Source organism: Trichomycterus rosablanca, chromosome 11 (genome assembly GCF_030014385.1).
Source record: "Trichomycterus rosablanca isolate fTriRos1 chromosome 11, fTriRos1.hap1, whole genome shotgun sequence".
NCBI lineage: Eukaryota > Metazoa > Chordata > Actinopteri > Siluriformes > Trichomycteridae > Trichomycterus > Trichomycterus rosablanca.
The window spans coordinates 23,984,596-24,002,609 of record NC_085998.1 but is presented as its reverse complement, the minus strand read 5'-3'; the positions used below and the strand labels follow the sequence as shown (position 1 = coordinate 24,002,609).

Here is an 18,014-nt window from a genome sequence, read left to right as displayed (position 1 = left end):
TAAAAACAAAGTAACAAATGAAAGACACAAAACATTCCCAGCTTGCAATGGAAAAAGTGGACAGAATAAAGTCACAATATGATAAGGCACAAGTGATTGTTAATCAAGATAAACTGACACATCAGTTACACATCTGTACATGTGTGCCGCCTCTGCCGGTCAACACAGAAAGACATCGGCTGCACAATGTCACTGCCCTCCAAAAGTAACATTTATAATTTACAATGTATGTATTTAAAATTACTACTTTTTCCTGCATTAATCATAAAAATTCAAAGTCAGCAGACAGACAATACATGCAGTTATACTCCATGAAAAGAGAAAGAAAACAAACTATTCAGGAATAAACAGTATGACAGATAAAGTAAGAATGGTATGACACTTATTTTTCCAAACTGATACTAAGCTGCTGCATAGATCTGTTCCTCACGTCTGTTTCTGTCACGCATCTCCAGTTTCTCTACAGACTTATCTGCTGTAATGAACTCAAACTCCCAGGATGCACCAGTCAGTCCTGTGACTCAACTAGCCAATCAGAACTTGACTGCGAGATCAGCCTCACCTGAATTCTAACTCACTTCCGGTATAAATACCTGTTTATTTGTGAAGCCCGTTGCAAAGTATTGCCACTGTTACTCAGCTGCATACTGAGCGTCCTTGCTCTGTTTGATTATCTCGTGCATTGACCCATTTTTGTACATCCACTTTGATTTTTGGCTTGCCCTTTTTGTACTGTATTTTCTGAGTGATTGTCTCTGGTTTTCGATTCTGTTTCTGTCTACCATTTTTCCCTTTTGGACTTTGTTTTTGATTTGATGCTTTGGTTCGGTTTTCATCTGGCTTCAACCCTTGATCGTACTTTGACTACGGTTTTTGGTTCAGCCCTACATATTAAAGCCTATTCCATTTTTCACCTGAAGCGTCTGTGAAGCGTCTGTTCACCTTCCAGTCTGTGATGTTACAGTTGGTGCAAAGGTGCAAAGAATTTAAGATAAACAAAAGATTTCTGTTTAAACTAAAAAAATATGTATATTTAAAAATAATAACAATAATAATAATAACGCTTTGAAATGAACAAAAATATTTGCCTCCATTTTTGAGTATTGTCAAAGTTAATTGTCTATAAACTAATGTATAAATAATTTAAAAAAAAACTAAACATAACAAAAAGAAAAACTACAGTTTAAATGTTTTATTACAGTTTAAATATTTTATTTATTTACTTAAAGTAAAACATAACCCAACACGAACTGGCCCTGTGTGAAGTTGCCCAATTTCCAAGCTTCAAAGTTATAGTGATGAATCTTCCCTGAAATAGACAAACTATGATTGTCCAGTTATCAGGGGACTGGGAAATAGAAACAAAAGCTGCAAGGTGAAAAACCACTTTGGTTGGTTTACATTGGCCAAAAAAGCACGCTGATAACCTCTAAGCTTTTTGGGATGTTTTATGGACTCTTGAGTAGAAAGTATGTTTTTTGGAAGACATTGGTCAAATTACATTTGGCCTAAAACTAACAGGGCAGTCTAAAATGAAATTCTACATGATGGTGGTAGTGTGACAATGTGGGGATGTATGACCACTTCAAGGGCCTGGGTGACTCCATAATGAATCGAACTTTGAATAAAAAAAAACGTTCTGTCAACATGATTTAAAGATCATGTGCTATTGGCTTATTTATTTAGTTCACCTCTGAATGGCTCAATCAAAGTCTTGACTTTGCTCAATTAAGATGTTGTGCCAGGACCTTAAAGAGGCAGTTTGGGCTATTTAAATTCATTTAAACTCATTTAAATTAATCAAGTCCTTCAAATTAATTCTGCAAAGAACATGGGGCCAATACTGCTCCACAGCAACATGAAAGACTTCTGTCAAGTTTTTAAAAGTGCTCAATTGAAGTTGCTGCTAAAGGTAGCACAACCAGTAATTAGGTTTAGAAGAAATGTACTGTTTCACCTGAGTGATATAGGTGCTGCATAACCTTTTAAAATACTTTTACAATAAATAAAATAATCACTTAAAGCTACTTTCATATTTTTTTGTTTACTTTTTTGTTTTTCTTATCTTCCTTATGATTTTTTTTATAAATCTAAAGCCATTTAGTGTGATAAAGTCCATTAAATCTTAATAATCTGTCTAGTTAGGAAGAATAAGTGATTGTAAATCAATTTTTTATTATTTAATATAATTAAAAATACAAGACCACATTCACTAACCAAGATCTTTAAGCAATATACAATGACCAAACAAAGTAACCATCAAAATTGTCTCCCCTGAATGATCTGCAGCACATTTCTGCTATACAATAAGCATTCATCCTGCAATGAGGTTTAGTTGTGGATCATTAGCTATTGTCCAATAATCATGAGGGACATCAACTTGAAATTACAAACAAAACCACCCCAACCATGTGCTCTCGGAGACAGGGGTGTGGCAGAGAAGGCTGAATTTGTGACAGAGTGACATTAATTTTATTAAATTATTTACATTTTTTAATTAAACAGCACTCTCGCCCCTTATATATATTTTTTCTTTTTTCTTTTCTTATCTTCCTTATTTTTATCAATTTCAAGCCATTTAGTGTGATAAATATGCAAATATGCAATACAGAACATAACTCCAAGTCCATTAAACTTTTGGGATAATAATCTGTCTAGTTACGAAGAATAAGTGATTGTAAATCAATTTCAACTGCTTTGGTGTAAATGAAAGTGACAACTGGTACACTGGAAAGGCAACAGCAAAACCCAGCAAGACTCCCCCCAAAAGGGAACGGCTTTGCAGATGATGGCCACAGACAAATACTTTCTAGTTATCCTTCTTGAACGAGTCTCCTTATCCTTCTTGAATGAGGTAGTACCTGAAGCCCATTTAGGTTGCACAAGTAGTCCAGCTCCTTCATGACTTGTCCATACATGCCATCGCAAGAAAGTTGTGTCTGGAAGAGATAACTGCCTGCTGCAGATATGTGTTCCTTTAGCATCTGTAGGATCTTAGTGCTGCCTTTGACACAGAAAACCATACAATCTTTCTTGCCCACCTCTCCTCAATTGGAATCTCTGGAACGGCCTTAGTCTGGTTTTGCTCATAACTTGCAGGTAGGCAGCAGTTTGTCAAAATCACAAGTCATCCACTGTGCCCATAAGCCAAGGCATTCCCCAAGGATCTGTTCTTGGCCTCCTTCTTTTCCTTATTTAGATGTTTCCTTTAGGTAAAATTATTAATTGCCACAACCTTGGCTTCCACTGTTATGCCGATAACATTCAGATTTACTAGTATGCTGCTAATCACTCCACTCTCTCTGTAGCCTGTATTACTGAACTGAAATCCTGGCTAAAGAATAACTTCCTAAAATTAAACTCTGACAAGACAGGACCAAGAATATCATTAACTTCATGCCAAACTTTGCCATTGACATTGACAATGTCCTGTTGAAGCCTTCGCCTACTGTTAGGAACCTGGGAGTACTGTTCAACTCATCTCTCCCACATCAATTCTCTAACAAATCTGCTTTTTTCCATCTCAGCAACATTGCATGGCTGCGACCTCTACTCTCCCTTAGTGATGCAAAAACTCTGGTCCATACTGTAACTCTGTATATCCATTTATCCCCAGCTAATCTTGATGAGCTCCTACATCCTTACATTCCCACTCGCTCTCTTAGGTCCTCTGGTGGCAGGTTCCTCTCTACGCCTCTCACTAGACTTTGCTCAATGGGTGGCATATCTTTCAGTGCTGTAGCTACTTATCTCTGGAACTCTCTGCCTCAATCTCTCAATGACTGTTCTATTGTTTCTTCCTTTATTGTTTCTTCCTTTCCTTTTTGGATTCATTTCCCAGACCTGAATCTAATTTAGAACCTCTGGGACATTATGTAAGGACATTTATTTATCCAGTGCTGTCGAGTAGCACCACAGGCTGTCCAGAAGTTCACTAATGCCCTGATCTAGGTTTGGGATGAGGTCCCCTTAGGACAACATTTTCCATCTCATTAGGAGCATGCACAGACATTGTTGGAAGAGCATACAGGCACATAGGGACCATAGTCACTAATCAGTCACAACATGAGTTGCCTTGTTTTTTTTCATGGATGTAAGTCATTTAGTGTCTTAAGAATGCAAAACTTAAAGAACTCAGGGACAAATACTTGTTGAAGGTACTGTATGTGTACTAAAAACCTTTCAAATATTCAGATTGAATCATTTTACACTTGCTAGTTACAAGCTGTTTCTTCCTTTAAGTCTCTCCTTTTCAAGGTTGTATTTCTATCCTTCCTCTTCTGTAAAGCGACACTGAGATTGAGAAAGGTGCTATATTAATAAAACATTATTATTTATTATTATTATTATTACCAGGAAACTGGCTGTAGAGCTAAACGGGGTCGTAAAAGGGTATTAACCCAACAGCAAGACCAGTATCTTCTCTTTTGTGCAAAAAGGAACACTGCCAGAGCCCTACAAAAATACCTCCAGGGGCTTCTGGTTTTGAGTGTGTAACGAAGAGCTCATGTTGGAAGATGAGGGCAGACACACACGCCGAGATGTTACATAAAGTGTATTCATTATTACAGTTGACAAGGCTGGGTTTCACAAGACACAGAAACACATGAACTATGCTAAATGCTAATTGCTAATGTACATACACATTAAACTTGATCCCAAACTATCCTACACCCTAAGCTAAGTTACACATGATTCTCTAAACCAGATTTCACAACACGATACATGAACTAGAATACAAGACCACCTTCACTTACCAAGATCTTTAAGCAATATACATGAACTACAAAACATGATTCTTACAGCAAGAGTCCAAACAATGACCAAACAACGTAACCATCAAAATAGCCTCCACTAAATGATCTGCAGCACATTTCTGCTATACAATAAGCATTCATCCTGCAATGAGGTTCAGTTTTGAATCATTAGCTATTGTCCAATAATCATGAGGGATATCAACTTAAAACTATAAACAAAACCACCCCAACCATGTGCTCCCAGAGACAGGGGCGTGGCAGAGAGGCTGGATTCGTGACAGAGTGATTGATTAATTTCAGTTGATTGGACATGATTTGGAAAGGCACACACCTGTTTATACAACCCCTGGCAAAAATTATGGAATCACCACTCTTGGAAGATGTTCTTTCAATTGTTTAATTTTGTAGAAAAAAAATAAATCACAGACATGCCACAAAACGATCATTTCTCAAACTGTCAACCCTCTGGCATTAAGAAACAATAAAAAAAGAAACAAATATAATAGTTGTGGTCAGTCACAATTGCTTTTTTTTAGATCAAGTAGAGGAAAAAAATATGGAATCACTCAAATCTGAGGAAAAAATTATGGAATCATTAGAAAACACTGCACCATTATTACTTTGTTGCACCACCTCTGGCTTTTATAATGGTTTAAACTCTCTGAGGCATGGAGTTAACTAATGACAAACAGTATTCTTCATCAATCTGCCTTCAACTGTCTCTTGTTGTTGCCAGATCAGCTTTGCAGGTTGGAACCTTGTCATTGACCATTTTCTTCAATTTCCACCAGAGATTTTCAAATGGATTGAGATCCGGACTATTTGCAGGCCATGCCATTGACATTATATGTTTTCTTGAAGGAAAGTTTTCACGTCCTTTGCCCTATGGCAAGATGCATTATCATCTTGAAAAATGAAGTCATCATCACCAAACATCCTTTCAACTGATGGAATAAGAAAAGCGTCCAAAATTTCAATGTGGACTTTGGCATTTATTGAAGACCATCTCCCCTGTGCCTTTACCCGACATGCAGGCCCATATCATCAACAACTGTGGAAATTAACATGTTTTCTTTAGGCAGTTATCTTCATAAATTTCATTGGACAGACACCAAACAAAAGTTCCAGCATCAACACCTTGCCCAATGCAGATTCGCGATTCATCACTGAAGATAACTTTTATCCAGTCACCCACAGTCCACGATTGCTTTTCTTTAGCCTACTTTAACCTTGTTCTTTTCTTTTTAGGTGTTAATGATGGCTTTTGTTTGGCTTTTCTGTATGTAAATCCCATTTCTTTTAGGTGATTTCTTACAGTTCAGTCACAGACATTGACTCCACTTTCCGGCCACTTGTTTCTCATTTGTTTTGTTGTGCATTTTCTGTTTTCAAGAAGTTTTCTATCTTGATGCTTTGATGTCTTACTTGGTCTACCAGTTTGCTTCCCTTTTACAACCTTCCCATTTTGTTTGTACTTGGTCCAGATTTTAAACACAGCTTACTGGGAACAACCAACATCTTTTGCGACATTCCACAATGATTTATCTTCTTGAAGGAATTTTATAATCCTCTCATTTGTTTCAACTGACATATCTTGTGTTGGAACCATGATTCATGACAATCTGCTTTGTGCAACAGCTCTCCGAGGTGTAAGCACTCTTTTTAAACTGAAGAATAATTAGCAAATCTAATCTGCTGCAGATGTTTTGTTTTTAAACTGCAAATTACAGAGTGATTCCATAATTTTTTCCTCAGATTTGAGTGATTCCATATTTTTTTCCTCTACTTGATCTAAAAAAAGCAATTGTGACTGACCACAACTATTATATTTGTTTCTTTTTTTTATTGTTTCTTAATGCCAGAAGGTTGACATTTTGAAAAATGATAGTTTTGTGGCATGTCTGTGATTTTTTTTTTTTCTACAAAATTAAACAATTGACAGAACATCTTCCAAGAGTGGTGATTCCATAATTTTTGCCAGGGGTTGTATAAGGTCCCATAATAGACAGTGCATGTCAGAGCACAAACCAAGCCAGGGACAAGTCCAAGGAATTGTCTGTAGGCCTCCGAGACAGGATTGTATCAAGGCACAGATCTGGGGAAGGGTACAGAAAATGTCTGCAGCATTGAAAATCCCAATGAGCACAGTGGCCTCCATCATCCGTAAATGGAAGAAGTTTGGAACCACCAGGACTCTTCCTAGAGTTGGCCACCGCGCCAATCTGAGTGATTGGGGTAGAAGGGCCTTAGTCAGGAAGGTGACCAAGAACCCGACTGTCACTCTGACAGAGCTCCAGTATTGCTCTGTGGAGAGAGGATAACCTTCTAGAAGGACAACCATTTCTGCAGCACTTCACCAATCAGGCCTATATGGTAGAGTGGCCAGACAGAAGCCACTCCTTAGTAAAAGGCACATGACAGCCCGCTTGGAGTTTGCCAAAAGGCAAAAGAAACAAAATCTCTGGTCTGATGAAACCAAAATTGAACTTTTTGGCCTGAATACCAAGCATCATGTCTGGAGGAAACCTGGCTAATGCCAACCCTACAGTGAAGCATGACGGTGGCAGCATTATGAGGTGGGGATGTTTTTCAGCAGCTGGACCGGGGCGACTAGTCCTGATAGAGGGAAAGATGAATGCAGCTAAGTACACCGAGATCCTTGAAATAAAAACCTGTTCAAGAGCACTCTGGACCTCAGACTGGGGCGAAACTTCCAACATAACAATGACCCCAAGCACACAGTCAAGAGAACAAAGGAGTGGCTTTGGAGAAGCTTTAATTTCATCATGATTTTAAGTTTAATTGCACTTACATAAACACATACTCCTCCACCTTCTCAATTTTAGCCAAGTTTCTGTGACACATAGAAGAGCCACCTTACTGCTTCTAGACAGGAGACTAATCTCATTAATCTTAGGTCCTAGGTTTCTGATGTTTAGATGTAGAATATGTAAGATATGTAGAAAATAGCTAATCCCTACTGTGGTTTCCTTGCCGGCTGAAATGTCCGGCTTCTCAGCCAAGCAATCGGGTTTTCCTCTACTTTCTCCATTGCCCTCAGTCCATGCAATGGTAACCCTCCTTACCCGGGACATTAGTGCATTTAGCTTAGACAATTGCGGCTGCACTTGATCTTTCGCTTAGCTAGATACAAAGCTGGATACAAAAGCTTTAAGGAGCATGCTCCCTCTATAGCCAAAGTTTGTTTACTATGTCAAAACTATGTCTGTAAATTAACTGTGGGTTTAAAATATTTTTAAAAAGTTACATTCTCTGATTTAACTTATTATGTGACTTTCTAAAGCACAATTAAATAAATCTAAAAACAGCACATTGACCAAAAATGTAATCAGCACTCCAATCTTGGACCAAACTATCAGAAACAGGTGCCATGAGGGTAGCATGAGGATGTCCTTTAGTGGGACCTGTGCCTATAGGCCAGCACTGTGCAGCTTGATGCCATTTACCAGAGAACACCAGAATTGGCATGTCCGCCGTTCTCTTCACAGACAAAAGCACATTTACACTGAGCACAATTGAAACATGTGAAGAAGTGTGGAGATGCAGTGGTAAAAGTTCTGCTAGCTCCAACAGCATCCAGCATGGCCGGTTTAGTGGTGGGTCCATAATGGTCTAAAGAGACATACTGGAAGGGTCAAACAAATATCCCTGTGATAGCCAGTGATACTTTGCCTGCTGTTGGGTACCAGGATGATATCCTCAGAGCCATTGGCAGACCGTACCCTGGTGCAGTGTGTAGGCAGTTCCTGGATGATGAAGACATTGATGCAATTGAGTGGCTGTCACATTTTCCAGACCTGAATCTAATTTAGAACCTCTGGGACATTATGTAAGGACATTTATTTATCCAATGCTGCCGAGTAGCACCACAGGCTGTTCAGAAGTTCACTAATGCCCTGATCTAGGTTTGGGAGGAGGTCCCCTTAGGACAACATTTTCCATCTCATTAGGAGCATGCACAGACATTGTTGGACGAGCATACAGGCACATAGGGACCATAGTCACTAATTAGTCACAACATAAGTTGCCTTGTTTTTTTTTCATGGATATAAGTCATTTAGTGTGTTAAGAATGCAAAACTAAAAGAACTCAGGGACAGATACTTATTGAAGGTACTGTATGTGTATTAAAATCCTTTCAAAATATTCAGATTGAATCATTTTACACTTGCGAGTTACAAAGTATTTGTACATGCTCCTGATGGCGTGTTACTTACAAGAAGTGGTAACACAGACAGACAAAAATAATACTTAAAAGTCCACAAATACACACCAGCCTTAAAAACTAAACAAAACCAAAGACTGTGCACTGTGACAAAGAAAACACTAGAAACAAAAACTTGTTTCTGGCATCACAGAGGTAAAATAGAGGACTTAAATAGAATTGCTACAGACCATGCAACCAAACAACATTGTAAAAACTGAAAACAAGAGTAAACAGTAAAAAAAAGCGTAGAGTAAATAGAATAGAATTACACACCGAGCATACTAACAATAAAAATGTAAATCAAAGCATATTCTATTTTACATATTCGTATATCAGTTTAAAACATTGGTAGCTCAGTGGTTCAGATACTGGACTAGTAATCAGAAGGTTGCCTGTTTAAGCCCCACAACCACCAGGTTGCCACTATTGGGCCCATGCGCAAGGCCCTTAACTCTCAATTGCTTGAATTGTATTTAGTAATAAATAGAGGTGGGCTCCCAATATTACATAAAATATTCTATATACACTGATCAGCCATAACATTAAAACCACCTCCTTGTTTCTAAACTCACTGTCCATATTATCATCTCCACTTACCATGTAGAAGCACTTTGTAGCTCTACAATTACTGACTGTAGTCCATCTGTTTCTCTACATACCGTTTTAGCCAGCTTTCACCCTGTTCTTCAATGGTCAGGACCCCCACAGGACCACCACAGAGCAGAGCAGGGTGGTGGATCATTCTCAGCACTGCAGTGACAATAACATGGTGGTGGTATGTTGAAGTTTCTAAATACCGTATCCACTTACTGTCCACTCTATTAGACACTCCTACCTGGTTGGTCCACCTTGTAGATGTAAAGTCAGAGACGATCGCTCATCTATTGCTGCTGTTTGAGTTGGTCATCTTCTAGACCTTTATCAGTGGTCACAGGACGCTGCCCACGGGGCGCTGTTGGCTGAATGTTTTTGGTTGGTGGACTATTCTCAGTCCAGCAGGGACAGTGAGGTGTTTAAAAACTCCATCAGCGCTGCTGTGTCTTATCCACTCATACCAGCACAACACACACTAACACACCACCACCATGTCAGTGTCACTGCAGTGCTGAGAATGATCCACCACCTAAATAATACCTGCTCTGTAGTGGTCCTGACCATTGAATAACAGCACAAGTCAAGTCAAGTCAAATTTATTTATAGTTCAAAAGGGGGCTAACAAAGCATGCAGAGAAAAAGATGGACTACAGTCAGTAATTGTAGAACTACAAACTGCTTCTATATGGTAAGAGGAGCTGATAAAATGTACAGTGAGTGTAGAAACAAGGAGGTGGTTTTAATGTTATGGCTGATCATGTATTATGATAAAGCACTTGGGTGGCACAGTTGTCTATAACACTAGCACACCACTGCTTAGCTCCAGGTTCAACTCTAGCAGCTATTATTATCCCTGACACTGACCACGATAAAGAGGTTCAAGGAAATGAAAAAAATAATAATGACAGCTTGATAATTTAATATTCAATTAATCTAATGCTCTAATATTTTTGGGCCCACTGTCAGTCACAGGCCCTTATAATCTACCTAAACAACCCCCACATACAGGGCCCTGCCTGCTAATGTAATGAAATGGGATTTTAAAGTTTTTAACCAGGGACAGGCTTTGGCTGGTCAGTAGTTCCTGGCTAGCCATGATGTCCAAACAGTGTGAAATTAATCATGTTGCCAAAAACATGTTATTCCATAGACACACATAGCATCATTTTAGTGACCCATTTTATGGTCATTTTTTAACTAGGGGGGATTTTTTTTTTTTTTTACATGGTGCCATTTGATCATTAGATCAAATTTCTATTACAAGGAGCCATATCCAGTATGCACAACAATTTACATTTATATTACAGTTGCTGTTCTGTCATTTTTTTTTCACAAGCACTCAGGTTGTGCAGAAATCAAATACTCTAGCTCAACAGACATAATTGGAGTCTGAAGGAAGGATGGTCGGGTGGTATTTCTCCTCCTTGCAATCTCTGGAACTGGTCATGGCACCAGCACAATTTTCCATGGGAACCTGACGCAGGTTGGTCAAAATAAGCAAAAAAATGAAGCCAGCTCAGGGTGGTGCAAGAGGCAGAGAAATCACAATTACAGGAATTGAAAATAACTAGATTGTCCAAAAAGGGGAAATGCAAAATAAGTGGAAATGAAAAAGAAATCTTTTTAGACTGATAAACTCTTCATCCTACAGCTAATTAAGATATACAGTCAGGTTATTAAATGATCTTGCTATATTGTCATTTAAACATCTGTGCACTATTTACACTAATCAGCCATAACTAGGGCTGTCGAAGTTAACGCGATAATAACGCATTAACGCAATCTCAATTTAACGCGATTATAAAAATTAGTGCCGTTAACGCAAATTCTAGTTCATGTTGAGACTTGACTGGTAGAACAAACGTTTTAATGTCGGACTTGCCACCGTTTTTTATTTGCGGTTTGTTAACATAATGTTACCGAGCGTGGTAGTGTCGTAGTAATGCACTTGCATAATAAAGAAGCTGCCAGTCCTCCATTCACGTAACGCTAGGACGGACACTTAAAAATCCTCCTTTTGGAGTGAACTGGTTTCATTTTTGATCAATATTATTTACCATTGGCTCAGGTACATGTCGAAACAAATGCTTTGTATTTCATTGGTTTAACAGCCTCATTTGACTCCTTATAGAGCTACCACTGGCCAATCGGAGAAGGTCCGCCCTCTAAATGCTAGTCTGTGATTGGGTGGTTGAATTTCGCCCGCCCTCTCTGTTTTGTAAACACTCAGCTCTCATGATCAGGAACGCGGTGAAAATGCCAAAAAGTAAACTTTTGAGGCAGCGATGAACGGACCTAAATATGAAAAGACACAACATTTAGTGAGTAAAACAGTCATTTGTTATATAATTCTTGCTTAAATTGGTCAAAAACTGTTATATGGGTTCTGGATTCATTCTGTGTGTTGCAGTAGCATGTCCCCCTGTTCCTAATAAGATGTCCGGCTTTTTGGGGTGTAATGAATTTTTTTTGTTACTATGAATCTGGCCACCCTAGTCTAAACACACTCAGTTCGTGTAGAAACGTCCATTAAACCACTGGATAGTATTACTGCCTAGTATGTGAGTGAATAAAACTCCCTTACAGTTCTCTCTTGTCCCAGCAGTTTTTAACATCAGTACATTTAGCATAAAATGTGTTCACCATTGTAATTGTAACATTTCACTTAAAAATCCTTGTTTTCTATAACATTTACACAGAATTTTTTTTTAATGCGATTAATCGCGATTAACTATATGAAATTCTGAGATTAATCGCGATTAAAAATTTTAATCGTTTGACAGCCCTAGCCATAACACAAGACCACCTCCTTGTTTCTACATTCACTGTCCATTTTATCAGCTCCACTTATCATATAGGAGCACTTTGTAGTTCTACAATTACTGACTGTAGTCCATCTGTTTCTCTGCATGCTTTGTTAGCCCCCTTTCATGCTGTTCTTTAATGGTCAGGACTCTCCCAGGACCACCACAGAGTAGGTATTACTTGGGTGGTGGATCATTCAGACCACTGCAGGGACACTGACATGGTGGTGGTGTGTTAGTGTGTGTTGTGCTGGTATGAGTGAAAAGAAACAGCAGCACTGCTGGAGTTTTTAAACACCTCACTGTCACTGCTGGACTGAGAAAAGTCCACCAACCAAAAATATCCAGCCAACAGCGCCCCATGGGCAGCGTCCTGTGACCACTGATTAAGGTCTAGAAGATGACCAACTCAAACAGCAGCAATAGTTGAGCGATCGTCTCTGACTTTACATCTACAAGGTGGACCAACTAGGTAGTGGTGCCTAAAAAAGTGGACAGTGAGTGGACACGGTATTTAAAAACTCCAGCAGCGCTGCTGTGTTTGATCCACTCATGCCAGCACAACACAAACTGACACACCACCACCATGTCATTGTAACTGCAGGGCTGATAGTGATCCACCACCTAAATAATACCTGCTCTGTGGTGGTCCTGTGGGGGTCCTGACCATTGAAGAACTGAGTGAAAGCAGGCCAAAAAAAGCATGCAGAGAAACAGATGGACTACATTCAGTAATTGTAGAACTACAAAGTGCTTCTATATGGTAAGTGAGTGTACAAACAAGGTGGTTTTAATGTTATGGCTGATCAGTGTAGATTATAGGTCAACAACAGGAGTTGGAAAACAATAGAGATTTCTCGCAGCATCTCTTTTTTCCATTATGATGAGCTTTATTGTTGCTTAAGGGCATTAAGGCTTGTCAAGCTCTCTAGCTGATGCAGAATGTGACTAATGTTTTGCTGCTTCACAAACCCAAGCTATTTAAGTACAATGAATGATTAGAAATTTAAACAAAACATTATTCACGACAGCATATTATACTGCATAGAAGCAGTCACAATCCTAAATACATAATAACACATGCAATTTCAGCCTCTTCTTATGCATCATGCTTTTTTGATGAAGACTCTTTTTCCTATTTGCTCTTATTTTATGTCTGAAGAAGAGCCCAGGCTTGTACATGTTCCGTACACATGGAAATGAGGCAAAAATACAACAGCAAATATGAGTTAGTTTTTATTAACCAGCAGCAAATATTGCAGTTCTTACTAAAATATGTGAGAAGAAGAGCTGCATGTCAATAAATTTACATCACAGTACTATATTGTTGTCGCCAGTGCAACATGAGTTGGCCCTGTTTTGCTAATGCAAATATGAGTTGCCATAGGAACCATGGGCTCAAATGCAGATATATTAAAGTGGGGGGATGGCAATAACAACAATATAATAAATTGAACTTAAATCCAGCAGCAAGTAAATGTTAACAAGATTATTAGTTAAGTTTTACAAATAAACACTATTGAATGTTTGAATATACATATTGCTAAAGGCAAAAGTGATTCAGGTTTAATTTTTGCACATGATTTTGCTGTACCTTTTGGTAAATTAAATAGCATTGCAATACACCAAAGATGCAACAAAAACACCCATTATTTACTGGAAGATGTAATAATGTAATGTTGAGAGCTTTATTTTTATCACAAGCATTCAGGTATAAGAAAGCTTGTCAAGTTAACACTGCAACAGGCAGTCCATGTGAACTGTATGTGAATATCCATGATTAAACTGTGGCAAGGCATAAATCAGAATATAAAACAATATCTGAGAAATTGAGAGTCCCCTGAACAACAGTGGGTTCAGTAATTTTAAAATGTGAGCTTGGCACAACCTTAAACCTAAAGTTGGTCAGGTGGAAAAACTGGCTATCCGAGCAAAAAAAAGGTCTTGGTAAGGAGGCTAAGAAAGATGGCCAAAAAACCTCCAAACGTCCTGTGTAGAGATGAGAGTACCTGTCTAATGGACAATCTCTGCAGCACTCCAAATTTTGTGGTCTGAATATGTATAAATAAAATGGAATGATGAGCACAGCACACTTTCAATACAATTATTTTTAAATACAATTAAGAAGCCAAATACAAAGGTCGTCATGTTGGTGTATTATAGGGCTATTATTACAAACCTTATTAATCTGCCCGAAGCACAGACAATCTAATTTATATTAAAAACTTTGTATATTTGCTCATATACAATAGTAATGCATGAATATAGTGATCTGGTGGTTGATACAGGCATTTGCAGGTTGTATTTACTACACCATGGTGAGAAAGCTCAGTATATTGCTCTACGCCTGGATACCCCAGAGACCAACACTACCCAAGAATGGCTGCCATAACCATTTTAGATTGCGTACCACAAGGGTGGTATTAGAACCAAAGACAGTGCTCACTGGTGCATTGTTCACCACAACGTATAGTAAGTTCTGCACACTAACCTCTGTGGTTCATAGGAGCTTACTTCTTAGCAATACACCAACCCTTAACAATAACATCTTAAACAGATTGGTCTTAACTACAGCAAAAACCTTTTTTTTAAATAGATGTCACAATCCCAGTAGATTTCTCTGAACAATCTGGCCAATCCCCACTAAAATAAAACAGATTTAAACTATTAGGATTAAGCTGATTAAACTCATCACTGACACCTCCAACAAGTAATTAATTTGGCCATAATGTCAACATGTTTGTCAGAAACCCAAACATATAATATTAAGTTTACATATAAGCTTCTGTATTTTTATCAGCATGTTATCAGAGGGGAAGATGCAGTTGCCAAGGTAGGCTGCTATTAATAACAGCGCAGGAATGAAATCAATACGTCAAACAGACGCTGATTTGACGCCAATTTTCTGCATGATGGCGACTCTAAGGTTCATCAACTGCTTTATCTAGCGTCATTCTTTCTCTCTTAAATAAGCATAAGCTACTTCACACATAACCATTTTAAACCAGAACAGTTAACAATAATCATTATGAAGAGGTGGTTTAAATGGAAAGAATGCAACATGCATCTTGCTTTTTTAATTATGATTTTTCCTTATTATAAGTCCTTGTGTGTGGATGTTTATGTACAATGTACAATTTATGTAAGGCAGCCTGTCATACAGTGGTTTTAAGTGTTACACTATACCTACCTTTAGGCACTGATTGTTTATTTAAAATTATAGCCAAAATGAATAGCCAGAATCTTGCCACAATCTTACTAGGAATCCATATGCATCAACATTCGCTCTTTACCCTCCCTCCCCCACCCACGTTTAGTGTTCCTCAGTTAATTACGTATTTACATTATATTATTTACACGAGCAAATGGACATGGGTTCTTATTTTACTGTTAGAAAGGGAATAAGTCACACTGCTTGCAGTTGTGTTTGAATGTTCTATTTACACGCGTAGAATTAAAGACAATTTACTGATAAATGTCCACTGTAAAGAATACTTACACTGTCCGGAATACCGTGACACCAAGTTACTGTCACTTAAAAACTTAGGAGGAAAAAATCCACTGACGGTTTTGGGTATCACAACCTAAATAATAAAACCCAAACTAGAAAGTTTATGTTCCTACCTGTTTTTCAAAGCACTCCTTGGCGGAAAGTGAAGGTTTAGGGGAGGGTGAGCGGTCACATACGCAGCCCTCCAACAGGTACAAACCCGAGGGCCGCGAGCTCGTCTCACTCTCAAAATAAAAGAGCATGTTCTGCAGCAGCGTAAACCACTTGGTGTGCCATTTCGTATTGTCTGAGCTCTTCTTGCTCAAGCAGCCTCGCCTTGTGCCATCCTTCTTTGCCAAAAGACCCAGGTAGGTAATGTGGCCGTCATTGAGTCGCATTCCCTTCTGCATTTTCGCGCGCGAGATACCGTATCTCGCTAGGGTTCCTCACATTTTCTTCTTTCAGCAAATCCTTGTAATTAAGAAGCGATGAGCCGCAGTGTACGTGCTGGAGTAAAAACGCGACGAAGCACAAAGAAAAAACACGAGTGCATGTAACTGCGCATCCTAACGTCTCCCGAGAACGCCGTCTGAAGCGACGCAAAGAGATGCGCGCGACCTGAACGCTATAGCGCAAGATCGTGCGAGTGAGTGAGTGAGAGAGGGAGTGAGTGAGTGAGAGAGGGAGTGAGTGAGAAAGAGAGAGAGAGAGAGAGAGAGAGAGAGAGAGAGCAAAATGTTTCATTTTAATTTCACGTTGTACATGTTGTGTCATTTACCACTGCGCCAGTACAATAAATACTAGAACCTACAATACAAGATACATTTCTAATGTAAATACATTGAAGGGGGCGGGACCAAAGACAGATGAAGTGCTGGCCAGTACATGGTACTGAGTAAACGATAAGTGAGGTAAAAAACATATTCTGATATACAGTAAGCAGTGTAGGATTTATATAGCAGCAGAGATATTATATAATAATTGCAATATTGTGCAAATGTGCATATAAGTTTGTGTATGGTGTATATACTGTATATATACAGTGTATCACAAAAGTGAGTACACCCCTCACATTTCTGCAAATATTTCAATATATCTTTTCATGGGACAACACTATAGACATGAAACTTGGATATAACTTAGAGTAGTCAGTGTACAGCTTGTATAGCAGTGTAGATTTACTGTCTTCTGAAAATAACTCAACACACAGCCATTAATGTCTAAATAGCTGGCAACATAAGTGAGTACACCCCACAGTGAACATGTCCAAATTGTGCCCAAAGTGTCAATATTTTGTGTGACCACCATTATTATCCAGCACTGCCTTAACCCTCCTGGGCATGGAATTCACCAGAGCTGCACAGGTTGCTACTGGAATCCTCTTCCACTCCTCCATGATGACATCACGGAGCTGGTGGATGTTAGACACCTTGAACTCCTCCACCTTCCACTTGAGGATGCGCCACAGGTGCTCAATTGGGTTTAGTCCATCACCTTTACCTTCAGCTTCCTCAGCAAGGCAGTTGTCATCTTGGAGGTTGTGTTTGGGGTCGTTATCCTGTTGGAAAACTGCCATGAGGCCCAGTTTTCGAAGGGAGGGGATCATGCTCTGTTTCAGAATGTCACAGTACATGTTGGAATTCATGTTTCCCTCAATGAACTGCAGCTCCCCAGTGCCAGCAACACTCATGCAGCCCAAGACCATGATGCTACCACCACCATGCTTGACTGTAGGCAAGATACAGTTGTCTTGGTACTTCTCACCAGGGCGCCGCCACACATGCTGGACACCATCTGAGCCAAACAAGTTTATCTTGGTCTCGTCAGACCACAGGGCATTCCAGTAATCCATGTTCTTGGACTGCTTGTCTTCAGCAAACTGTTTGCGGGCTTTCTTGTGCGTCAGCTTCCTTCTGGGATGATGACCATGCAGACCGAGTTGATGCAGTGTGCGGCGTATGGTCTGAGCACTGACAGGCTGACCTCCCACGTCTTCAACCTCTGCAGCAATGCTGGCAGCACTCATGTGTCTATTTTTTAAAGCCAACCTCTGGATATGACGCCGAACACGTGGACTCAACTTCTTTGGTCGACCCTGGCGAAGCCTGTTCCGAGTGGAACCTGTCCTGGAAAACCGCTGTA

The 18,014-nt window shown here is 39.2% G+C and overlaps 1 protein-coding gene across 1 annotated transcript in view; it reads right to left on the bottom strand.

The window, feature by feature from the left end:
• Nucleotides 1-16,357, bottom strand: part of rasgrf1 (Ras protein specific guanine nucleotide releasing factor 1) — a 104,896-nt gene extending 88,539 nt beyond the window's left edge. The window contains exon 1 of the mRNA XM_063005312.1: nt 16,007-16,357. Within this exon, the coding sequence (XP_062861382.1) occupies nt 16,007-16,282 (276 nt within the window). The 5' untranslated portion in view covers nt 16,283-16,357. The remainder of the gene's footprint in view (nt 1-16,006) is intronic.
• Between the last annotated feature and the right edge of the window lie 1,657 nt (nt 16,358-18,014).